Source organism: Macaca nemestrina, chromosome 9 (genome assembly GCF_043159975.1).
Source record: "Macaca nemestrina isolate mMacNem1 chromosome 9, mMacNem.hap1, whole genome shotgun sequence".
Classification (NCBI taxonomy): domain Eukaryota; kingdom Metazoa; phylum Chordata; class Mammalia; order Primates; family Cercopithecidae; genus Macaca; species Macaca nemestrina.
The window spans coordinates 118,991,776-119,018,014 of NC_092133.1; the positions used below are offsets into that span (position 1 = coordinate 118,991,776).

General features: G+C 43.0%; 1 protein-coding gene across 4 annotated transcripts in view; it reads left to right on the plus strand.

The window, feature by feature from the left end:
* Window positions 1-2,507: 2,507 nt before the first annotated feature.
* Window positions 2,508-26,239, plus strand: part of LOC105480018 (phosphoribosyl transferase domain containing 1) — a 109,440-nt gene continuing 85,708 nt past the window's right edge. For 2 of the 4 annotated variants that reach the window (XM_011738448.3, XM_011738447.3), the window contains exons 1-3: window positions 2,508-2,666; window positions 12,836-12,942; window positions 17,614-17,797. In XM_011738448.3, the coding sequence (XP_011736750.1) occupies window positions 2,619-2,666; window positions 12,836-12,942; window positions 17,614-17,797 (339 nt within the window). In that variant the 5' untranslated portion in view covers window positions 2,508-2,618. Of the gene's footprint in view, window positions 2,667-3,543; window positions 3,601-10,087; window positions 10,231-12,835; window positions 12,943-17,613; window positions 17,798-26,239 lie in introns of those variants that run through there. The other 2 variants (XM_011738446.3, XM_024792261.2) reach the window with 2 other exon arrangements.

Consider the following 26,239-nt stretch of genomic DNA (forward strand, 5'->3'; position numbering starts at 1 on the left):
GTGAGTGAGTTCTCACGAGGTCTGATGGTTTAAAAGTGTGTGGCACTACATCCTTGCTCTCTCTCTCTCTCTCCTGCTCTGCCATGGTAAGACATGCTTGCTTCCCCTTTGCCTTCTGCCATGATTGTAAATTTCCTGAGGCCTCCCAGCCTTGCTTTCTGTACAGCCTGCAGAACTGTGAGTCAATTAAACCTCTTTCTTCATAAATTATCCAGGTCTCAGGTAGTTCTTTATAGCAATATGAGAACAGACTAACACAACACATAACAGAAATTTGAGGTTTAAAAAGAATTTTTGCCTCTAAATCCTCATAATGCAAGATTAAGAATAAAGCCTGGACAGATGAGCTGTTATTTCTGGATACCGGTCTTTGCAAATACTGTTTGGGTTATCAAGTATTATCTTGTATTATGTTAATGCTCTCCAAAGTATCAAAGTATAATCAGACTGCACAAAATATTATCAAAATATACAAAGATAATAAAGAAAATGAATTAGATTTTAAAAAACTATTTACTCATCATTCTGTGCCCTTTATAGGATGACCTGTATAAGTCTATGTAGGATGTTCTTGAGCACACATTCATAATTGTTGCCTTTCAAGCAAGTTTCATTTTTCACTGTGAACTTGTTGGATTTTACGTTTAAACTAATAGCCTTTCTAAGGGAAGATGATTTATCTACCATTTCCCTTACATGTTCCATAGTGTCTAGGCTGGAACCAAAGTTGTCGCTTTTTGACTTCTGCATGGCAACTACTCCTGTGACATATTTTGAAGTTCCTTGTACACCCTAATCTGGCCCTGTATCCACACGGAGCCTCATGGCTAAGTTTGATATCCAAGCAGTAAGATGGTCTAGTAGAATCCCCTAAAGCACAGGTCATGAGCCATCCACATCACACCCATCTGGTGTCTCTCAGCAGGTGCAGGATTCTAGGTGCTTCCACAGATCTTCCCCACCCAGTGAAGCTGCATTAAACAGCTCCCCAAGAGAGTCCTGAACTCTCAAGTTTGATCACCACCCTAATGATAGCACTTTTCAGCTCCTGGAAATTTTAATGAAGTTGCTGGTGAATATGGTTCCTGGGCCTGGTCTTTGAAAATGAAAAGGGAAGATGGTGCTTGACTTTGGGGAAAAGAAGTGAGAGGCAGACTACAAAAATGGCTCAAAACAACACCCTCTGACAATTACTAAGAGAAAATGTTTACCTGTGCGCTGGGAAACAACACCCCTCATTTTTGTAAGGCAGTTCCCAAGCAGATGCCTGATTTCAGGATCTCTGGAGCTGCACCCTCCAAGGCAGTGGCGCTTAGAAACGACACGAAGAGCCAGCCCCGCTGAGCAGGACCAGGGCGCCAAGTCTGAATGACTAATATTTTTCCAATCTAGAACGTCATTAACCGATTGATAACTATTTTCCCTTTAAACTAGGCAAAATCAGCATTCCTCTCCCCTCTGTGTGCCAGAATCCGAAGATGAACAAAAGAGGCCTGCATCAGGAAAACTGTGTTCTGTTCTCTTGGATTCAGGCCTTCAACCTGAATTGGGTTGAGTGAATGAAGATGCTGATGAGATGTCAGGGACCTGGGGACTGAAGACACACCCAGAAAAAGCAGGACCCTGCAGGAGTGGACAAAGAACTGGAGCACAGGGATGTGAGAGGGGTTGAAATGAACAACAGACTCATACGAGAAGGATTTCTAATCAGAAGAGAGTGACTGCTTTAATAAAGCTGCAACCTGGAACAATTACAATCTGACCAGATGTTCTTGCAAAACTGGTAAAGCAGAGAATGTGAAAAAATCTCTCCCCCTCCTCCCCTGAATGCAGTTGACCAAAGGCTGAAAGGCCGGATCCTGAAAGCCCAGATCTGATCCCTGCAGATCTGGGCCACCCTAAAAGCAATCGGGTGTAATCTTTCCAGCTCCAGGCCCTGGGATGAGGGAGATGGGGGGAAGGCAGAGAAAGGCGGAGGAAGGTGGAGGGAGGTGAGAGGAGGTGGAGGGAAGTGAGGGGAAGTGGAGGGAGGTGAGGGGAGGTGGAGAGAGGTGGGTGGCGGCTCCAAGGTTTGAAAACACATCCAGGACACTTGCCCATCCTCCAAGAGCACGCCGGCTCGCAGGCTCTTTCACGCTTCTGCTTGGGACAATCGCGTGCATGAAATCTGGCAGGGAAGAGCCAAGGAGATTGTTAGCCCGAGGGCTAGGACGGTGGATCTGGGAAGCAGGGGCCTGGGGGACACGTTCTCTTCCTGCCGCGGGCTGCCTCGTGCTCCCGAGTCCCCGCGGGGCCTGGCGGCGAGGCCGGGGGCTGCAGGCGACCATCCGGCAGGCGGCGGCGGCGACAGCGGTGGCCGCGAGGGACGCGCCCGGGGCCCGCGCTCACGGGGAGCGGTCGCGGCTTGGCAGCTGCTCCCCGCGCCCCCGCGGCCTCGCCAGGGGAGGGGGCGCCGCGCCGGGGCCCTGGATCCGCGCCAGGCCGCTGCTTCCAGCCGGCGGGCCCGGGGCGGGGCGGGGCGGCCGGGTCCCCATCCCCAAGTCCCTTCCCCCACGCAACCTTCGCCCTCCCAGCTCCTTCCCGCGCCGTCTTCCCTTCCCGCGTTCCCCGGGAGAAACATGGCCGGGAGCAGCGAGGAGGCGCCAGACTACGGGCGAGGCGTCGTGGTAAATGCAAACTCCCGATTTTGGGGCTCGCCCCGCTCCCCTCCCTCCCTGGCACCCTGCTTGTAGATTAAATGCCTGCCGTGCGTCGGGAGAGAAAGCGGGCCACCGCTTTGTTCTCCCTCCTGGCGGGGATCGCTTCCATCCTCAGACCCTGGCCTCCTCTCCCCGCCCCCAATCTGAGGAAACGCCGAGTCCCGTCCCTTCACCCCGAGTTCCCAGCGTCCCCCCGCGTCCTCCGGCCGGTAGCCCGCTCCTGCAGCGTCCCGCCGGCGCCCAGCCGTCCCCATCCCAGCGAGCCACGGGGAGCAGCTTCTGGGAGCCGGCCGGGCCGAGACACCCGCGTGCTGCTCTGTAGGCCTCCTTCTTCCTGGGCCTCCTCTTCCAGAGCGGGCTTCAAGTTTTGTTTTTAAAAAGGACACTGAGGGGTTTTGAAGGCAGCCAGGAAATAAAGTAGCTCAAGTTGACAGAGCTTGAGCTCTGAAGCCTTTGGTACCCAGGTTGGGGGGCTCTCTGGCAGTGGAGGCCTCTGCAGGAGCTCTGGGACACGCTCCTGCGGGACCTATGGTTTGTCTGTAAAAGGGAGCAACAGCAGGCTGGGCTCCGGAGCGAATTGGGAGGATGCATGTAAAATATCTAGCAGTGTGTCCGGATGGGAGGGTGTGGGATGCTGGTTTCCCAGAACTGAGCCTCCTGGCGGTGTCAGCCAGAGGGTCAGTGTGCTAGGATCTAATCCGTTCTTGACCTTGTGGCCGCGTCCTCTCTGCTCCCTGAGAAGTGGTTTTCCTAGAAGGTGGTGGTTATAACTTGTGTCAAGTTCAATGTGAAACTCAATGGTGGTGAGGATGGTGGGTGGAGCTAACTTGCCATCTCTTTCCAGGGATCAGCTTGTCGTTCACAGATAATCTGTTTATGAATATGAATGGCCTGAACTAAAGTAAGTGGGCTGGGGAGGGAAACGTGACACACTCAGACAGAACCGGTCAGGTTGAAATGTGGGGCTCAGTGCTTAATTTAACAGCAGGCCCTTTCCTTCTTAAAGGATGAGGAGTTGATTTATTTATTCATTCCACAAGTTGATTGTCCTGCTGGGTTGCAGAAGGTGTTGTAGGCGCTGGGGTGCAAAAGACAAAGGCCTTGTCTTCATGAGCTTGCGTTCTAGAGAAGACACAGGCAAGCAGTGTGTAAACAAATAGAGAAAATTTCCAGTAGAGATGTGCAATAGGAGGAGGGTAACAGGATAGAGGGTAATTGGAGGAGAAGCGGGGAGTGATGCTTTTGCTCAGGTGGTCAGGGCAGCCTCTCCGCGGTGACCTTTGAGCTAAGATCTGAAGGGTACACAGGAGTAGCCATGTGGACTGCAGGCGGAGACCCGCATATCAAATGCAAAAGAATCATTGTATCCGATTTATGCTTTTACAAAAACCATTCCAGTTGCCCCAGGAGGAGGGGCAAGCCTAGCGGTGTGATGGATGGGAGGGAGACTAAAACGCAAAAAGGGCAATCACTAAGTTCATTGTGGACAAATTGAGTCTGCAGTGCCTGTAAGGCCCACAGACCGGGCTGCACTGTAGGCAATTTGTGAAATTCACATTTGGAATTCAGGAGAGCGATTGGAGAGATTTGGAAATCAGCAGAAAGAATAATATTTAATGTTCAGGAATGCTCAGTGAATGTGGAAAAAACAATTAAAGCAACTGTTAAGGATGGAAGCCTGGAAAGTCCCAAATGTAGGAGGCTGCCTGTGGGGGAGAAGCCCGTTGAAGGAACCGAGAAAGAACTCTGAAGGGTGGGAGGGCAGGCAGGGTGGTGGGTGCCTTGGGAACAGAGCATTGTTGAGCGGGAGGGGCGGTGTCAAGAGGTCATCAGAAGTGTCAGATGCTACAGGGACAGCAAGTTGGATACCAAGATGGAAAACAGCCACTGTATTTAACAATTACAAAGTCATTAGTAGGGAGAATCTTTTAAACAACCACTCCATTGGTAGAACAGTTAAAATATAGTACAAGTTGAGCATCCCTAATCCAAAAATCCAAAATCCAAAATGCCCCCAAATCTGACACTTTCTGTGCGCCAACATGATGCTGAAAGGAAATACTGGCTGGAGCATTTTGGATTTCGGATTTTCAGATTAGGGATGCTCAACCAGGAAGTAAATGCAAATATTCCAAAATCCAAAGAAAAAAAAAAAACATCAGTAATTAGAAACACATCTGGTCCCAAGCATTTTGGGTGAGGCGTACTCAACTTGTACTACCATAACATACTAGATACTTTTAGAAAAGAATAAGGTGGATCTAGATGCACTGATAGAGTACGTAAATTGTTGAAGTCTAAGAAACAAGTGAGAGAACATTGTAAATAGCCCAGTCTATTGGTGTCAACAGAGGTCCTCCTGGAAGCAAGGTAATTTTTTGAAAAATGCAAAGAGGTAGTGAGAGGGGTATAAAGAGAATAGAGGGCCAGGTGAGGTGGCTCATACCTGTAATCCCAGCACTTTGGAAGGCCAAGGTGGGTAGATCACCTGAGGTCAGGAGTTCAATAAAATCCTGACCAACATTGTGAAACCTAGCTGCTACTAAAAATACAAAATTAGCTGGGCATGGTAGTACATGCCTGTAACCACAGCTACTCGGGAGGCTGAAGCAGGAGAATTGCCTGAACCCGGGAGGTGGAGGTTGCAGCAAGCTGAGACTGTACCATTGCACTCCAGCCTGGGCAACAAGAGTGAAACCCCTTCTCAAAAAAATAAAATAAAATAAAATAAAGTAAAAATAAAAACAAAAAAATGAGTATAAACTGGACCAGCTGCCATGGGGCTTGGTGCTTGTATGAGAGCCCACCAAGGTGGGAAATAGTCCATGTATAATGGAGATAGTCCCTGCATTTACATCCTTTTCTCCAGTAGAACTTGGAATAATTAGATTAACCTCGAGTTGGATATAAGCAGGCAATTTCAGAGTCAATCGAAGCTGCTGGTAGAAGGCAACTCATGGCAGGTAAGGCAGGAGGGAAGGGAAATCTGGAGAGGATGAGTTTACTGGGAGAATAGAATGCTCTCATGGATGGGATACAAAATATCAAATTAGTACCAGTTTTCAAAAGGGGCAGGTGGCTGGGAGTGGTGGCTCACACCTGTAATCCTAGCACTTTGGGAGGCCGAGGTGGGTGAATCACTTTAGCCCAGGAGTTCGAGACCAGCCTGGGCAGCCAACCCTCTCTCTACAAAAAATACAAAAATTAGCTGGGCGTGGTGGTGCATGCCTGTAGTCCCAGCTACTGTGGAGGCTGAGGTGGGAGAAGCACCTGAGCCCAGGAAATCAAGGCTGCAATGAGCCATGGTCGCGCCACTGCCTTCCAGCCTGGGCATGAGAGTGAGACCCTGTCTCAAAAAAGGGGCAGAGGGCAGGTAATAATAGCAAGCATTTCTTGAGCACAAATCTGTAAGGGAGGTCTAGCGTACTCCCCATTTTACAGAGGAGGAAACTGAGGCACTGAGAGATTAAGTAAATCACCCAGGTCATATAAGTAGCAAATGGCAGTAGCAGGATTTGAACCAGCTTTCAATCACTATGCTATATAGGAAGCTGTGATTCCAGGATGGAACTTCGGGGTTGGGGCTGTCTGTAGGACTGGTGTGGCTATGTGAATATATTGCTAAATGGGGAATAAAGATGTGGTTTGAGCTAGGTATGTAGTTTGAGCTGGTGGAGGAGCTACAAGATGAAGTTGTTGGAAGGATTGTCGAGGTAGGTATTGGAGTAAATCACCCAAGGAATTGTCCAGGAATGAGGTAGAGAAGAAAATTCTGAGTTGGTAGAAATTTGTTGATAAAGACGGCAAGGGATGTAGAGTCAGATGTTATAAGCATGAAACGAGAAGTAAAGTTTGTGCAAGAGAAGGGAATATTAAGAGATTTAAGATGGCTCTTGCCTATCAATGGCTTTCAGTTGAACTGGGGAGGTGGGACATTTATACCATTAACAATAAATGGTAGCAAATGCTAATTGCCACACAAGAGAGGTAGATCCTAAGGTGAGAAATTTTGCTCGGAGTTGGCTTGCCATTTGATCTGGAGCTAATAAAGTCACCAGATTCCTGGTTGATACCTCTTTGTTACTTCTCAGGGAGAGAGAAAGATCTTCTCTATCCACCTGGCTTTTGGGGATTGGGTTATTAGACATGTTTTTGTTTGTTTGTTTGTTTGTTTGTTTTTGTCTGGTTTGGTTTTCGCCAAAGGATTATCAAGGGAGCCATCATTAGTACTTACCTAAGTGAGTTTGGTAGGAATCAGGAGAAAAAGCTGAAATGATTGTTGTGTTTCTGTTATGGCTGGCTTCCCATCACCCCCAGTGAAAATATGGCAGTAGCAGAGATAAGTAATCAGGTATAGCTCCATCGAAAGCACAGCTCTACTAGGTGGTAATGAGTTTGCCTTCGGAAGGGCAAACCCACCACAGAAGAGGAAGGCATGTGGATACCAGGTGGTTGGCCTGTCGAACTTCCTTTGTTCCTCTGTGAGCAGAACCTGGGAATCTTTCAGCAAACCACTTGTCCCCACTTTTCAAGATGTGTGGTTTTGAGGTGAGGCCCTTCCCAGGGTACCTCCCTCCCTGGCTCTGGGGCTGGGACAGGAATCCCAGAACTCCTGTCTGGGATTCTTTGAATTACAATGAAGGGACGAGACCCCCTTTCTCTTGCTGGTGGAGGACAGATGAGAGCTATGGCCTGAAGGAGAGAGCGGGGTCAATCTGTGGAGCTCAGCAGGGGAGAAGAGTAGAGATTAGCTTCTTATATGTGTTTTCTCCCTCAGGGAGAAAAATAATGCAAAAAATAGTCTAAGCACAAAAAAAAATATTCTTAATGACTTACAAAGTTTTCAGTGCATCTTCAGTGTGAAAAAGAGAATCAGAATGAGTTCTGGGATTTGGATGTTGCATAAAATGACTCAGTTCATGGGTTTGTCACTTCCCCCAGCTTGGCTATGTTTTGCTGTTTTGAACAGAGAAAGCATTGTGCTGAATACACTTAGAGCATATTATCTGTGATACTGAAACTATCTACAGACTCTGGTTTTGATTTTTTAAAAAACACGTGAATAACAATTATCTACAGTTCATAGCAACCTCCATTCCTACAGGTTTCAATTTATTTACAACAGAATTTGCATGCACCATTGAAATTAACAAAGCATAAACCAGTATTTCCATCATCTTGAATTGACTTTCATCTCAACAATGAAAACTCACTATTTCAGATTAATTGAAAATAATGGCCAATTTGGATTATAGAACAGTTTTAGAGAAATATATTTTTTACTTTTATACTTTTTGTTTTGTTTTCTTGAGACAGTCTCACTTTGCTGCCCAGGCTGGAGTGCAGTGATGCGATCATGGTTCACTACAGCCTTGACCTCCTAGGCTCAAGCAATCCTCCTGCCTCAGCTTCCCAAGTAACTGAAACTACAGGCACATGCCATCACGCCAGACCAATTTCTTTTTCTTTTTTGTAAAGATGGGGTATATTGCCCAGGCTGGTCTCGCACTCCTGGGCAAGTGATCCTCCCACTTCAGCCTCCCAAAGTGTTGGGATTACAGGCATGAGCCAGTGTGCCAGGCCTCAAATGTATAGTTTTAACTAAGATGCTAAGACCGGTATGTAGGTTTGAGGCACTTCTTTAGATGAATTAACACATATAATTTGTTGTTAAATGTTTGATGTTTCAGTTCATCTAAATGATCAGCATTTATTGCATAAGTACTGTAGACCAGATACTGATATGAGTCTTACATTCATTATCTTATTTAATGCTCACCATGGCCATATGAGGCAGGCACTAACTCCATTTCATAGATGAATACACTAAGACTTAGGGAATGTAATATGCCCAAGGCCTTATGGCTGGCAGACTTGTCCCAGGTGTGTGAGACTTCCACGTCCATGCTCTTAACACAGTACTCTGTGCTGCCTCTGGGCTGTGGATCCATGTTACAGTTTTAATCTATAGGTTTGTTTCATTTGTCATTTTCTTATCATCTTTTCCTATTTTTGGCATTCATTTTTGGCACTTTTAGTCTCTTTCCTTTTTTTGGCATCACGTGTCAAACATCATGTGTTATACACCATGCAGTGCTCCAGGTATTCTAAGTATATTATCCTTACAATAACCCTATCCATAGGTTTTATTGTGTCTTATTTAAAACAAGGGAAAACTGGATTGCAGAGAGGGTAAGTCATCTCCCTAACATCACAGTAATAAGTGTCAGAGCCAAACTCTTGAACGTGGAGTGGAGAGTATTCTCCGAGATTCAACTAGAGCAGGGGGCAGTAAAGGATTGATGTGGTTGGAGGAATGGATTCAGAAGACCACCTGTTAATAGTGCCACTGGTGGAGGGGCTGCAGAAAGTGGGGTAGATAGTATATGTGGTCTGAAAGGGGATCCAGAAAGTGCTGTACACCTGGGTGATCCCCCTGGGGCCTGGGGCCAGTCAGGGTTCTCCTGGTCTGGTCTTTGCTGTGGCCTGCCAGAGGCTCTCCTGGAGTCTCCTCATGTAGAGCTGGTAGTCTAGACTCTGGCCAGCTGCTGTGGTGTTAGAGGTTATAGCAGGTACAAGGAGTTCTCAGGGTGGCAGCCGGAGGAGCTTGGTGCAAATCCAGCAGTCCCACCAGCCAGTTTGACGGTAGAGGAAGAGCAAATGAGACACTTTTCAAATATGCAGATTGACTGGGCATGGTGGCTCACACTTATAATCCTAGTGTTTTGGGATGCCAAGGTGGGAGGATCCCTTCAGGCCAGGAGTTTGAGACCAGCCTGAGCAACATAGCAAGACCTCATCCCTACAAAAAAATCAAAGAAAATAAGCTGAGCGTCATTGTGCACTCCTTATCTCCAGCTACTTGGGAGGCTGAGGTGGGAGGATCGCTTGAGCCTAAGAATTCAAGCCTGCAGTGAGCTGTGATTGTGACCCTCCACTCCAGTGTAGGCAACAGAGGGAGAGTCTGTCTCTTAAAAAGTAACATAGGTGATATACATCATTTGGCCACCAGTCAGCCAATGGATATGAGACACTGGAATCTCCAGAACCTTGAACAGTGGTGCTCTTTATCACAAGGAGACAAACTGAGAGTTCAGGCTGGAGTTCAGGTTTTCAGGTAGCCGGAGGATGGAGACTATGTTATCCATTCATTCATTTAACATTTTTGAGCACTTACCGTATTCCAGATCAGCATTCTGGGCACTGAGGGATTGAACAATGAATCAGAAAAAGTCTCCGCCAGAAGGAGCTCATGTTCCGACAGAACACAGCCATGCACACACACGTCATTCAGTGGTAAAACAGGCTATGAAGGTCAGGGAAGGCCTCTCTGCAGAGGTGACATTGAATGGAGACTTGAAAGAAATAGAGGACAGCCATGTGGAAATCTGGAGGAAGAGTGTTGCAGGCAAGAGGAGGTGCCAGTGCAAAACTCAGGAGGCAGGGGCGTGATTGGCAGATCAGAGGACTTGCAAGAGAACAGCGGCTGAAGCAGAGGGAAGAGGAAGAGTGCCAGGAATGAGTCAGACAGGTAACCCCTGGTGAGCCACAGTGAGGACTCTGGCCTTTACTCAGAGTAAAATGATAAGCCCTTGAAAAAAATCTAAGCAGAAGGCTGCCATGATAGGATGTCCTTTGTTTGTCTATTTTTATTTTTTGAGAGACAAGGTCTTGCTCTGTCACCCACGCTGGAGTGCAGTGGCACTCATAGCTCACTGCAGCCTCTAACTCCTGGGCTCAAGTGATCCTCCTACCTTAGCCTCCGGAGTAGCTCGGACTACAGGCACACGCCACCGTGCCAGGGTAATTTTTTAATTTTTTGCAGAGACAGGATCTTGCTGTGTTGCCCATGCTGATTTCTAACTCCTGGCCTCAAGGGGTCTTCCCACCCCGGCTCTCAAGTGCTGGGATTACAGGCATGAACGTGGAGTGGAGAGTATTCTCCGAGATTCAACCAGAGCAGGGGGCAGTAAAGGATTGATGTGGTTGGAGGAATGGATTAGAAGACCACCTGTTAATAGTGCCACTGGTGGAGGGGCTGCAGAAAGTGGGGTAGATAGTATATGTGGTCATACCTGGCTATGATGTGCATTTTTAAAGGAGCATGTCTGCTTCCATGTGGAGGGGCTGCAAAGTGGAAGCAGGGAGACAATTGTAGTGGCTCCTAGGACAGTCCTGGGAGAAATGATGGTGGCAGTGGACTGGCCTGGGGGTGGGGGAATAGCAGTGGAGGTGCTGAGAGGTGGTCCTGGATAAATTTTGAGGGAATTGAAGATATAGTTTTCTACTGTGTTGCCTGAGGGGGATGAAAGAAAGGAGTCAGTGACAATTCCAAGGGACAGGAGCCTTCTCAAGGATCCTGCATGGGAGCCTTGGGTAGGACAGAGAGCTACAAGGGGCACCAGGAATTTGGGAAAGCAGATCAGAGGCTGGGGGCAGTCAGCAAGCCCTCCATGAAGAAGTGGGGTGTGACCTGGGCTTCTGAGTTCGGAATACAGAGGTAGAGGAGGAAAGGGGGAGAGAGAATGAAGGGGTGCACGGCAAATGAGTGACTGAAACCCAGAGCTGGGAAGGATCCTGACTTGACCGCAAACCATTCTGAAGGCAGGAAGCAAAGATGTAGGGAGTTGAGCCGGGAAATTAGGGTGGGTCTGCACTGTGAAAGGCCTCAGAAGCTCAAAGCTGGACAGAGGAGTCAAAAGTGTGCAGGACTGAGTAAAGAATGGGAAACTGAGGCCAGGTGTGCTGGACAACACCTGTAATCCCAGCACTTTGGGAGGCTAAGGCAGGCAGATGGCTTGAGTCCAGGAGCTCAAGACCAGCCTGGGCAACCTGGCAAAATCCCATCTCTACAAAAAACACATAAAAATTAGCTGGGCATGGTGGCACACACCAGCTACTCAGGGGACTGAGGCTGGAGGATCAGTTGAACCTGGGAGGCAGGGTTGCAGTGAGCAGAGATCACACCACTGCACTCCAGCCTGGGTGACAGTGCGGGACCCTGTCCCAGAAAGAAAAAGAAAAAAAAAAAAGAATGGGAAACTGGTGTACAGCTAGAGTATGATTTGAGTGCATAACATTTCATTGTTACATCTTTTCTTGATGTTCCGAGAGTAAAAGTAACTCCACCTTCCCCTTCCCTTTCTCCCCCACCTCTTTACTATTCTGACCATAAAACTAGTACATCAAGTCCTAAGCAAGAGGGAGACTTACAATCAGTCCATCCACTATGTGAATAGGCCAATTTTCTGGACCATCAGTTTCTAATAGGACAGTTTAAGTGTCCAACATAGTACGTCGTTTTAAAGTCTTTACTGTAATGACTAGACACTCAAAAGTTTGGGTCTGCTCTGATCCCAGGAGATACATACTTTTAATAAGAAATCTTTTCCAGGCAGATGAGGCACGTACAATAAATAGAAATGTAGTAGTATGTATAATAATATAATAATGATACTGTGTGTATTTTAGAATTATAAATATGTTATTTATTATAATATATTTATGATAATTATATAATTTGGAGACAAATTATATATTACACATATGCACTCATAAATAATACTGTTGGGTTAGCTATAAAACACTGACTTCATATTTTTATTGTATGATAGGCCAGGCGTGGTGGCTCATGCCTGTAAACTAGCACTTTAGGAAGCCGAGGCAGGCAGATCACTTGAGATCAGAAGTTCAAGACCATTGGTCTTTTGCTAATATGGCAAAACCCCATCTCCACTGAAAATACAAAAATTAGCTGGGCATAGTGGCACATGTCTGTAGTCCCAGCTCCTCAGGAGGCTGAGGCAGGAGAATTGCTTGAACCTGGGAGACAGAGGTTGCAGTGAGCTGAGATCACCCCACTGCACTCCAGTCTGGGTGACAGAGAAAGACTCTTGTCTCAAAGTCTCAAAGAAAACAAAACAAAACAAAACGAATATTTTATGATGCCAATAGTTGGGAATGGAGTGCTCCATTCTCTTTAGTACTAAGCCTTGTATCAAGTTGTGGAAACAACCTTGTTCCACTCAACTTTTCATAAGTTGAGGGAATTCTGCTTTCAAATGATACTCTTTTGTTATGTTTTAAACAGAAATTTCTGATGAAAAAATACATAACCTAAATAATTTGATTTGCAGATTATGGACGATTGGCCAGGGTATGACTTGAATTTATTCACGTACCCACAGCACTATTACGGAGACTTGGAATATGTCCTCATCCCTCATGGCATCATTGTGGACAGGTGAGTGTGATTTCCTGTGTCAATCTGGGTCCTGCATTGGGCTGGCCCACACTTGTGTGAATCCCACTTTATACTTTAGGACCCTATTCCTGAGCTCCTTTTTATAATGGTAGAGAAAACTTTTATATAGGGCAGTGAATTTGAAATAAAATGAATGTATGCTTAAACTGAACAGTTTACCTGGACATTTGTTCAGGCGGTATGGTAATATGGTAAGAAGGATATACATACATAAGCTATTATAAGTAACAGCCTCAAAATAACAATGTCCTAAGATGGCTTTTCCGTGGCATAGAAGTCCCAACCACCCTCACAGAGGGGGGACAGTTCCGTGATCAAATAAACTTTGGAAATTTTGTTTTTGTATCTCCCATATTTTTGTCTCTCAGTTGACAAATCAAAACAAACATTGGCATATTAAAAATATGGAAATTCCAGCCAAAAGTAAAGAAGAAGAAAGAAAAGAAACCTGCTTGACTTTAACAATTAAACCAACCATTTCTGTGTAAAGGGAGACTCTGTACTCAGTTTACCTATTTATAAAGCTCAGAAGAGATTTCCCTTAACACCAGTTTGGGAAGCTCCTAATTTAAACAACTTCTTGCATTTCTTACCTGAATTTTCTAATTTTAAATTAATTTAAAATCAGTCAGAACATGATTGACTCCTGGGTAGGGTTACCCCAAGCCTTTTCTTTGTACAAGAGAATCCTCCAGTGAACTTGTTAAAATGCATATTCTTAAGCTTTATGTCTAGAAATTTCAAATCGATATTCTAGAGTGGGGCCCAAGAGTGTCCGTCTTCACCTTTAAAATAAATTTATAAGCCAGGGGCTATGGCATGCACCTGTAATCCAGGCTACTCCGGAGGCTGAAATGGGGGGATCACTTGAGCCCAAAAATTTGAGACTAACCTGGGGTAGTCTCAAATAGTGAGATCTTGTCTCAAAAAAAAAAAATTAAGATGTAATTTATAGGGCTGGGTTCAGTGGCTTGTTCCTGTAATCCCAGCACTTTGGGAGGCCGAGGCAAGAGGATTGTTTGAGCCAGGAGTTTGAGACCAGTCTGGGCAACGTAGTGAGAACCCATCTCTACAAAAAAATAAAAAACATTAGTCAGGCATAGTAGCACAGGCCTGTAGTCGCAGCTACTCGGGAGGCTGAGGCAGGAGAATGGCGTGAATCTGGGAGGCGGAGCTCGCATTGAACCCAGATCGCACCACTGCTCTCCAGCCTGGGTGACAGAGCCAGACTCCATCTCAAAAAAAAAAAAAAAAAAAAAAATTCACATACAAGTTTTGTGTGGACATATCTTTTCATTTCTCTTGGATGGACTTCTCAACGTGGAATTCTGGGTTTTCTGGTAAGTGTAAGAAACTGCCAGTTATTTTCCAAAGTGGCTGCATTGCATTGTTACATTGCCACCAGCAGCATATGAAGGTTTCAGTTTTTCCACATACTTGCCAACATTTAATATTGTCTGTCTTTTTGATTACAGCCATTCTTGTGGCTGTCTAATGGTATCTCACCATGGTTTTAATTTGTGTTTTCCTAATCATTAGTATACTTGTTAGCTATTCATATGTCTTCTTTGGAGAGAGGTCTTTTCGAGTCTTTTGCCAATTTTTAAATTCAACTGTCTTCTTATTGAACTGTAAGAGTTCTTTATATATTTTGGATAATAGTCCTTTATCAGAAATATGATTTGCAAATATTTACTCCCAACCTATGGCTTGTCTTATTATTTTCTTACTGGTATCTTTTAAGAAGGATGTATATCCTGCTGTTGTGGGGTGAAGTTTTGTATATGTGTTAATTAGATTAATTAGATCCAGTCAGTTGATGGCGCTTCTCAGTTCAGCTATATGCTTACTGATTCTCTGACTATTGGATCTGTCAATTACTGATAGAGGGGATGTTAAAGTCTCCAAATAGTGGATTTGCCTGTTTCTCCTTGCAGTTCTATTAGGTTTTTGACACTTTGTTGTTAGGAGCATACATATTGGGAATTATGTCTCTTTTCAGAATTGATCTCCTTATTATTGTGTAATGATGCTCTTTATCCCTGCATATTCCTTACTCAGAAGTCTGCTCTGTCTGAAATTAAAATAGCTATTCCAACTTTCTTTTGATTATTGTTAGCATAGCATGTCTTTCTCCATCCCTTTACTTTTAATCTATCTGTGTTTTTATATTTATATTTAAAGTGAGTTTCTTTTTTTTTTTTTTTTTTTTTTTGAGATAGAGTCTCACTCTGTCACCCCGGCTGGAGTGCAGTGGCGCAATCTTGGCTCACTGTAACTTCCAACTCCTGGGTTCAAGCGATCCTCCTGCCTCAGTCTCCCAAGTAGCTGGGATTACAAGCATGCACCACCACACCTGGTTAATGTTTTGTATTTTTAGTAGAGATGGGGTTTCATGATGTTGGTCAGGATGGTCTTGATCTCCTGACCTGAAGGGATCTGCCTGCCCCGGCCTCCCAAAGTGCTGGGATTACAAGTGTAAGCCATAAAGTGAGTTTTTTGTAGGCAATATAGAGTTAGATCTTTTTTGAATCCACCCTGACAGTCTGTCTTTTAATTGCTATATTTAGACCATTCATATTTAAAATGAGTATTGATATAATCAGTTTAGTACCCTATTTTCTATTCATTGCTATTATTGTTTCCTTTTTTTGTCTTCCACTCTGTGAAATTCTACTTTTTTTTTTTTTTTTTTTTTTTGAGACAGAGTTTCACTCTTGTCGCCCAGACTGGAGTGCAATAGCACAGTCTCGCTCACTGCAACCTCCACCTCCTGGGTTCGAGTGATTCTCCTGCCTCAGCCTCCCGAGTAGCTGGGATTACAGGTGCACACCACCACACCCAGCTAATTTTTGTATTTTTAGTAGAGATGGGGTTTCACCATGTTGGCCAGGCTGATCTCGAACTCCTGACCTCAAGAGATCCGCCCACCTCACTGTGTGACTTCTGTTGTCTGTGAGGTTTATTTTTCTCCGGTTTTTATTTTTAAGCCTCACTTACTAGGGATCGCCCTGTGTCTGAATAGTAGTGTTTGGCCTTCAATTGGTTAGAAGTTGTGCTCAAATACGTCAAGCCAGTAAGTCTGCCAGTCTCTGCTGATGGGGGTGCGTGGGGGCTTGAAAGTAGATTCAGATTTCCAACCATTTTCAAATCTTTCTGACTTTTACTTTCCCCGGAGCTTTCTTGTGCCTTCTCCGCACATGTACACAGCCTCCATTGTCCAGGGATGTGTGGGTGGCTTGAACTCGCTTTGCTGTGCTTATGTACAGCCTCTGGTCAATCGAGATGCATGAAGAACTTATTGTGTGCCCCTGTTCTATGACTGTCTAACCTCCTCCCTGGAACTTTCTATCAAATCCCCAGTCAGCCTGTCAGTGCACTGCTCAGCGGGGACTGCACCTCACGATAATGGAGCCCTGCCACCAAGGTGACCATTTTAGCTTACAGTGTTCCCAATCAGGTGAGCTCCCTCTGGCCATGCACCACCTGGATGGAACTACCTGTTTGAACAACAGAGCTGGGGATGGGGGCAGGGGCGGGTGATAAAAGCATCCCCACACAAGAATGCCCCAGACTCATGCTGTTTCCACCCAGTGTTCAGTGTTTTCAAAATCAAATGCTTCTCAGTTTGTTGTGTGCCTTTGGTTGATTTCCAACATGATGAGATGGTTGTTGTTGGCAGTTTTGCCCAGTTTTCTAGTTGCTTTTCTGGAGAGGATGTGTTCACCTCCTTACTTCATCATGTTGGAAACAAATGTTCCTTTTTTTTTTTTTTTTTTTCTTTTTTTTGAGATAGAGCCTTGCTCCATCGTGCAGGCTGGAGTGCAGTGGTGCAATTTCAGCTCACTGCAACCTCTGCCTACTCGATTTAAGCAATTCCCCTGTCTCAGCTTCCTGAGTAGCTGGGATTACAGGCACCCGCCACCATGTCCAGCTAATTTTTGTATTTTTAGTAGAGACGGGGTTTCACCATGCTGGCCAGGCTGGTCTCAAACTCCTGTGCTTAAGTGATCCGCCCGTCTTGGCTTCCCAAAGTGCTGGGATTACAGGTGTGAGCCACCACTCGTGGCCCAAATGTTCCTTCTTAAGGAGCATGCCAGATATTCTGATGTACATTTTTTATGATCACATGTCTTCTTTAGAATTCACTAAATACTGCCAGGCGCAGTGGCTCATGCCTGTAATCCCAGCACTTTGGGAAGCCGAGGTGGCCAGGTCACCTGAGGTCAGGAGTTAGAGACCAGCCTGGCCAACATGGCAAAACCCCGTCTCTACTAAAAATACAAAAATTAGCTGGGTATGGTGGTGGGCGCCTGTAATCCCAGCCACTTGGGAGGGTGAGGCAGGAGAATCGCTTGAACCCAGTAGGTGGAGGTTGCAGTGAGTCAAGATCGTGCCACTGCACTACAGCCTGGGCAACACAGTGAGACTCCATCTTAAAAAAAAAAAAAAAAAAAAGAAGTCTATTTTGAACACCTTATGTTCAACCTTAACAAAGCTTTTCTATCTGCGGGTTTCTGTGTCCCAAGCTTTTCTCCACATTCCCCTGAGTAATCGAATATGTACAATAATACATCATGCATTTGTATTAAAGCAACATAAATACTCAGAATTAGTTGTGCCTTAATATATGTTTTATCCTTCTTTCAGAATTGAGCGGCTGGCCAAGGATATTATGAAAGACATAGGATATAGTGACATCATGGTCCTGTGTGTGCTTAAAGGAGGTTACAAATTCTGTGCTGATCTCGTAGAACACCTTAAGAACATCAGCCGAAATTCAGATCGATTTGTCTCTATGAAGGTTGATTTCATCAGACTAAAAAGTTACAGGGTAAGTTATTGCAAGTTCCGTTTTATGATATTTCGATTTAACAATGCTTTAGGATAAAAGAATCAATAATGTTATGAAAATGAAGAGTGCAATTTTAAAAAATGGAGATGAAAATGAAGGGTGGTTTTTTTTTTTTTTTTTGAGACAGAGTCTCGCTCTGTCGCCTAGGCTGGAGTACAGTGGCACGATCTCGACTCACTGCAAGCTCCGCCTCCTGGGTTCATGCCATTCTCCTGCCTCAGCCTCCTGAGTAGCTGGGACTACAGGCATCCGCCACCGTGCCTGGCTGATTTTTTGTATTTTTAGTAGAGACAGGGGTTTCACCATGTTAACCAGGAAGGTCTGAATCTCCTGACCTCGTGATCCACCAGCCTCAGCCTCCCAAAGTGCTGGGATTACAGGTGTGAGCCACTGCGCCCAGCCAGGGTAATTTTTTTTTTAATTTGCAAGAATACTGCAACCTAACATAAGAATTCGAACGATATTATTTAGGGTGTGGGGTGGGGACTGTCTCTGTATTTTCACATATATGGGAGGATTCTGCAGTAATGATTTGTTCTTTCTTTTATGGTGATAAAGTGAGTGGTTATATCCTGGTGCCCAGCCCCACAACTGAGTGTGGTCAGTGTGAACACTGATTTGTTGTTTCTACTCTGGATGTCACTGTGGGTCCTGGGGACCTGTGGGAGGGTGTCCAGCCCAGAGAGGAGTCTTAGTACCTGGGTGGCTGCAGTTGTGGCCTGGAACTAAAGAAGAAAAGGCTGTAGGGACAGCACATTGCCAAGTGTGAGGAAACAAGGCCAGGGAGCTCTAGCGGAAGGCCTCTCCACCAGTTTACTCCATTAATCCTGGCTTTCTGTGGCCACCACTGGGCAGAATTAATGAAATTATTCTCCAAAGATGTTTCCTAACCAGATGCAGTGGCTCATGTGTATAATCCCAACACTTTGGGAGGCCAAGGGCAGAAGGATCCCCTGAGGCCAGGAGTTCGAGACCAGCCTGGGCAACATAGTGAGACCCTGTCTATACAAAAAGAAAATTTTTAAAATTAGCTGAGTGTGGTGGCATGTGCCTATGGTCCCAGGTACTCAAGAGGTTGAAGTGGGAGGATCACTTGAACCCAGGAGACAGAGGCTGCAGTGAGCTCTGATGGCACCATTGCACTCTAGCCTGGATGACAATGAAACCCTTGCCAAAAAAAAAAAAAAAAAAAGCTGTCGTTTCCTTAGTCTCCCTCCTCCTCCCTCTATGATGTTAACTTCTGTGATGCTTTCTGATTTAATGCATAGTAAAACATTAAAAATAACTTACTATTGGGTGAAGAGCCCTTGGAGTCAAACCATGAAAATATTCTCATTGACTAAACTAACTTGATGCATTTTAATTCATGAATCACTCTTTGAATTGGCCTTCTATTGCTGTGTGGCAAACTCACCACAAGTGTAGTGGCTTAAACCAACAGACACATGTATTATCTTAAAGTTTCTGTAGGTCAGAAATCTGGGCATGGTGTAGCTAGGTTTTCTGCTCAGAACCTTACAGGGACGAAATCAATGTGTTAGTTGGGATTTTGACATCATCTGAGGCTTTCAAGGTCACTGACTGTTGGCAAGCTCAGTTCCCATTTCCTTGTTGACTATAGGCTGGAGTTGGTAGACTCTCCACTCCTAGGGGTTGTCCTCAGGTGTTTGCTTCAGTTACACACAGATCGTTCACAATACCATTAGCTGTTGGCTTCTTCAAGTCTGATGGAATAATCTTAGCCCTTCTTTTAAAGCTCACCTGATTAGATCATGTTCACCCAGGCAACCTGCCTTTTGATGAACTCAAAATCTCCTGACTAGTCATCTAATCTTTGATGCGAATTCCTGCCACCTTTATGAGTCTTACCCACACTCAAGTGGAGAGGATTATGCAGGGTGTGTACACCAGGGGACCATGGTCTTCAGGACCACCAATCTGTCTTCCACATTCCTCATGTGACTCTCAGTTGGCTCAGTTCTAGAGCAGTGGGAAATTAGTTCTGATTTCTTAAGATACTCTGTGTTTTCCTGATGACCTCTCAGGCCAGAGTGAAGCTGGTTTTTGAAGACATCTTAGCTCTAATTTCTTGGTTTTATCTTCTCCTGAGAATTTTTTCTCTCTTTAGATTCTCTTCATTCTGGGTTAAATCCCTGTGCTTCCTTCTTACCAGATTTTTCTTACTCACTTGGCCCTGGCCCTTATTATATTTGTCCCTGGTTAACAGCATTTTAAAAACCTGTTAACATTTTCTTAAAAATTAAAGTTAGGTTTATTGAGCCATCATTTACATGCAGTAACATCCATCCTTTTTAGAGCTCAGTGAAGTTCAAGAAATGTATATAATCATGTAAATCACCACAGTCAAGATATAGAACAGTTTCCTTAACAACACAAAGAATGCCCTTGTGTCCTTCATAGTCAACCTCCTAAACTCCCAAGCCCTGGAAACCACAGATACGTTTTCTTTACCTAAAGTTTTGCCGTTTCCAGAATGTCTTATAAATGTAATCATATATCATGTAGCTTTAGTAAATCAATAAATCATAACATAGTGCATTCATCCATATTGTGTGTGTTGTCAATGAAAAGAGTCAAACTCTGTAAAATATTTCAACAGGTTTACTCTGAGCCAAATATGAGTGACAAGTAGCCTGTGACACAGCCCTCAGGAGATCCTGAGAACATGCGTCCAAGGTGATCAGTGCACAACTTGGTTTTACACATTTTAGGGAGACAGAAGTTATCAATGAATACATGTTCGGTGTACATTGGTTTGGTCTGGATATCTGGGACAACTGGAAGTGGCGGCTTCCAGATCATGGGTAGATTAAAAGATTTTCTGATTGGCAATTGGTTGCAAGGGTCGTCATCAATAGAAAGGAATGTCTGGATTATGATAAGGGGTTGTGGAGGAGGCCAAGGTTTAATCATGCAGATGAAGCCTTCAGGTAACAGGCTTCAGAGAGAATAGATTGTAAATGTTTCTTATCAGACCTAAGGGGTCTATTCTATCAGCAATTCCTAAAGGGAGGAGGGCAACATGAGGCATGTCTGGCTGCTTCTTCCCATCATGGCCTGAACAAGTTTTTCAGGTTAACTTTGGAATGCCCTTGCTGAGAGGAGGGGTTCATTCCCCATGGTTGGGGGACTTAGAATTTTATTTTTGGTTTACAGTATCAGTAGTTCTCCTCCTCCTCCTCCTCCTCCTCCTCCCTTCTTCTTCTTTTCTTCTTCTTTTTTCTTTTGTGTGTGTATGTGTCCAGTAGAATTTGATTATATAGATAGAGTGCAGTTTGTTAGTCCATTCATCAGCTGAAGGATATTTGGGTTGTTTCTATTTTGGAGCAATTAGAAGTAAAGCTGCTATAGATATTCACGTGCAGGTATTTGTGTACTTATGACTTCACTTCCCTTAAGTAAATATTTGGAGGCAAGATGGGAGGTCATATGATGAATGTATATAAGAAATTACCTGGCCAGGTGCAGTGGCTCATGCCTGTAATCCTAGCACTTTGGCAGGCCGAGGTGGGTGGATCACCTGAGGTCAGGAGTTCAAGACCAGCTTGGTCAACATGGTGAAACCCCATCTCTACTAAAAATACAAAAATTAGCCAGGCGTGGTGGCGCACACCTGTAATCCCAGCTACTCAAGAGGCTGAGGCAGGAGAATCACTTGAACCTGGGAGGCAGAGGTTGCAGTGAGCCGAGATCGTGCCACTGTACTCCAGCCTGGGCAACAGAATGAGACTCCATCTCAAAAAAAAAAAAAAAAAAAATTGCCAAACTTTTCCCAAAGGATTGAATCATTTTGAATTCCTGCCAGCAATATGTGACAGTTCCTGTTACTCCATATTTTCAATAGCACTTAGTATTATCAGTTTTTCCTTATTTTTTTCTTGATTTTACCTGTTCTAATAGGTGATGATATCACATTGTGGTTTTAATTTGCATTTCCCTAATAAATAATGATTTGAACATAGTTACATTTGCTGGTTTGCTATTCATATAAATTTTCTGATGAAGTGTTTTTTCAACTATCTTACCCATTTAAAAAATTGGGTTGATTTCTTATTATTGTGTTTGAGAGTTTTATATTGGCCATAAATTTTTTATTAGATATGTGTTTTGATACATTTTCCAGTCAGTGAGATTTTTTCATTTTGTTTTTCAAAAAGCATAATTAAAATTTTTTTAAAAATCCAGTTAATCTAGTGTTTCCTTTTGTGGATCATGCTTTTGGTGTACCTAAGAAAACTGCCTAACTCAAGATCACAAAGATTTTCTCTTTTTTTAAAAAAAAAAAAAAAAGTTTCATAGTTTTAGATTTAAATTTAGGTCTATGAGACATGTCATGTTAATTTTTTACTATGATATAAGGTATGGATTGCAATTCCTTTTCCTTTCATTTTTGCATGAAGTGTTTGATTATTCCAGGATTATTTGCCAAAAAGACGATCCTTTTCCATGGAATTGCTTTTGATCTTTTCATGAAAATCAGCCTACTTTACATGTGTATGTGGGTCTATTTCTGGACACTATCAGGTCTGTTCATCTACGTTGTCACTGCTTTGATTACTGTAACTTTATAATAACTCTGTAAATTAAGTAGTATGTGTCCTCCAACTTTGTTCTTGGCTATTCTTGTTCTTTGTCTTTCCTTGTAAATTTTAAGATCATGTAGCTGATTTCTACAAAATAACACGTTCGAATTTCATCAAGATTGCTTTGAATCTATAAATCAATTTGGGGGGATTGACATTGTAACACTATTTAGTCTTCCATTCCACGAACACAGTGTATCTCCTAATTTATTTAGATCTTATTTCAGTGTTTTCTAGTTTTCAAGTGTCAGATCTTAGACATATTTGGTTAGATATATACTTACATATTTAATGATTTTGATCCTGTTATATTCAGTAAGTTTTTCTTTGAATTTCAAGTTCCAATTATTTATGGATAATATTTAGAAATATTATTAATTTTGCATATTGAATCCTATGACTTATGAAACTCACTTATGAGTTCTAATAGCTTTTTCATACATTCTTGTGGGTTTTCTATGAAGATAATAATTTCTTCTTTAAATAGAAATGATTTTCCTTATTCCTTTATACTCATAGACCTTATATTTCTTTTTATTGCATGATCGTGCCAGTTAGGACCTCCTGTACACTCCTGAATAAGAATGGTGGAAGAAAACATCCTTGCCTTGTTTTCAATCAGCATAATACTGACTGGTGGTTTTTACAAGATGTTCTTTATCAGGTTAAGGAAGTTCCTTCTATTCCTAGTTTTCCAAGTGGTTTTTTGGTATTTTCTTAAAAAATTATGAATGAATATCATCAGTGTTTTTTCTAGATATGTTGATATGGTAAAATACATTGATTGGTTTTCTTACGTTGGACTATCTTTCCATTAATATAGTATAATGACATATTATCCTTTTCATATATTGCTGGATTCAGCTTGCTAATTTTTTTGAGGAATTTTACATTTAAGTGCTTGGAGGATATTAAACCATGGCTTTTTGTTTTTGTTTGTTTGTTTTTTTCTTGTAATGCCTTTTTCTGGTTCTGGTATCAGGCTTATATTTGTCTCATAAAATAAATTGGGAAGTATTTTCTCCTTATCTTTTTTTCAGAAGAGTTTGTGTAGAATTAGTACTAATTCATCTGTGGTATTTGGTAGAATTCACCAGTAAAACCATCTTGACATGGAGTTTTCTTTGTCAGAAGATTTTTTTAATTGGAATTAAATTGATTTAGTAGATACAGGAGTATTCAGGCTAATAGTTTTCTTGAGTGAACTTTAATAGTTTGTGTCTTTCAAGGCATTTGCTATTTTATCTAAGTTTTTACATTTCTGAACATAAAGTTGTTTATAATATTCCCTTATTACCTTTAATGCCTCTCTTTTATTCCTGATATTATTAAATTGTATCATCTGTCTCTTTCCTTTTCTTCACCAGTATGCCTAAAGGTTTTTCAATTTTTTTAAATTCTTTCAAAGAACCAATTTGTTGCTTCCTTGATTGTCTCTTTTGTGTTAATGTTTTCCGTTTTATTGATTTATGCTTTTATGTCATTTCCTTCCTTCTGTTTGTTTTGGGGTTAATTTTCTTTTATTTTCCTAGTTTCATAAAATGAAAGTTGAGTCATAGGTTTGAGATTTTCTTATTTTCTAATACAAACATATAATGCTGTAAGTTTTCCTTTAAGTACTTCTTTAGCTACCTCTATACATTTTGATATATTGTGTTCATTTTCATTCAATTCAAACTATTTTCTAATTTTCTCTTTCACTCATTGGTTGTCTCATGTGGTTTGATTTTCAAGTATTTGGGGGATTTTCTTTAGATAATTCCTGCATTGTTTCCAGGTGAATTCTGTTGCAGAAACTATATTTTGTATGATTCCAATTCTTTTAAATTTTTTGAGACTTGTTCTATGGCCCAGAATATATTTGATATTGCTGAAACTATCACCATTGTAATCCATGTCAAATTAAATACCACTATTTCTTTCTAATTTCTCATGCCTTTTCCTTGTGTATTTCTCTGAACAGCACCTCTTAAGGGTGACCACTGAAAAACTAGGAATGTTATTTGTAACTTTTCAGCCAGTAAAGAGGACGAAAAGGAATAAAGGAAACTCCAAACTTGATTAATTCAATAGTAGACACAAAATAAGAAACAGGTAGCCTTATTATATTTGTATGACAGATAATGAAACGGAGACCTGAGATGTTCAGTAACATGCTCAAGGTCAAGCAGCATGTAAGTGGTGGATCTAGTATTTAAATCTCAGTTCGACGCCAGAGCCCAAGATTGTGACCACTGGAGCGTACAGTCTCCCTAGAGATGTGTTGAGATAAATTAGGCTAAAAGGAAGAACATTTGACCAAATGAATCAGCATTATTTTTCTTGAGCTTTATTTTGACATTTACCTAACCCGGCTAAGCCAGCTTTTATAATTGCTGGAAGAATGACAATATCCATAAATAGACAATTGCCTGCTTTTTTTTCTGAAATGTTTTATATGTTGAATTAATAAGCTATGAAGAAGTACCTTCTAAGAAAATGAATATTAATATTAACACTGGGTTTTTCTGTAAATTATGGAACACTATGCTTTTCTTTTCCTCTTTCTGCCCTGCACCATGGAGATATTCCACAAGACATGAATTTTCACTCTACCTGCTTGTTCTCTGGATTCACTTAAAGGTTGCTTGCTGCTTTTGGGAGGCCAAATCCAGAAAAATTCAGAAAGAACCTTGAGCTTCAGGCTTCATACCCACTCCTGAGCTTATAGAGACTCGAATTGAAGAGAAACAGGCATAATTCAGCAGCCCCTTGAGATACCCGATTGCGTGTGTGTGGGGGGGGGGGTGGGTGGGTGTTTAGAGGCAGGGTCTCGCTCCATCACGCAGGCTGTGTGGTCATAGCTCACTACAACTTCAACCTCCCTGGGATCAAATGATCCTCCTGCCTCAACTTCCCAAATAGCTAGGACTGCAATCAGATTTAGTGTGTTTTGAGAAAGCTCTATCAGGGTAGAAGTGGGAGGCCTTTTGGGATATCTATTCTAAGGGACTTTGAGTGAAGAAACAGGAGAATTTGAGGGAAGTATTGTTAGGTGCCAGCAAGTGACTTTTTAGACAGCTTTTTTGTATGTGGATGCATTATTTGCCAAGTTTCTCCCCTTTATTCCCTCTCAAATGTTGCCCTGGTTTAAAAGCTCATTAATTTATATGCAATCCAATGTGAGGATAAAGTGTAATTCAGAGGTGCAACATTCTGATCTCATTGTTTTCCACCAATTTGGTTAGCTAACCTCTGCACAAAGTACAGCCTTCAAACTACAACTTCAAGGCTTTAAAAATTGAGGATGAATTTTATTTTAGGCAGGCCACAGTTGCCCTAGATCCCGCCCCATGTTGTTTGAATGTGCCCTGCTTTGTATGAATAATCCCTGCATGTTGGCAACACCAAGAGATTTTTTGGAGCTCAAATACAACTCACAGCGTAACCACAGTAGGGCTGAGAGATTTGCCACGCAGGGGATGTGGGCCCCTGGGGAAGCTGGCGTTCGTATTAAAGAAGCTCATTAGAGCTAAGGGTTAGCCACAAACCTGCTCCCTTGAGGGAAGAGAAACGCTAAATACATTTTTTCTCTCTCATTCCCACAGTTCAGAACAAAGGGTTTAAATCAGTCAGCTCTTGTTATCTGTGCTAGTGAGGAACGGGAACAGAATGGATAAGCCAGGTCCAGTGTCTTCAGTTTTAGTGAGTAGTCTTCACCCTATACCAAGGTGAACTTTTGCTGAACTGTTTCCAAGTAGTAAGGGTGTCTGGAATTGAAAGCCTCCTTTTCTTCTTTTTTTTTTTTCTTGAGGCAGAGTCTCGCTCTGTCACCCAG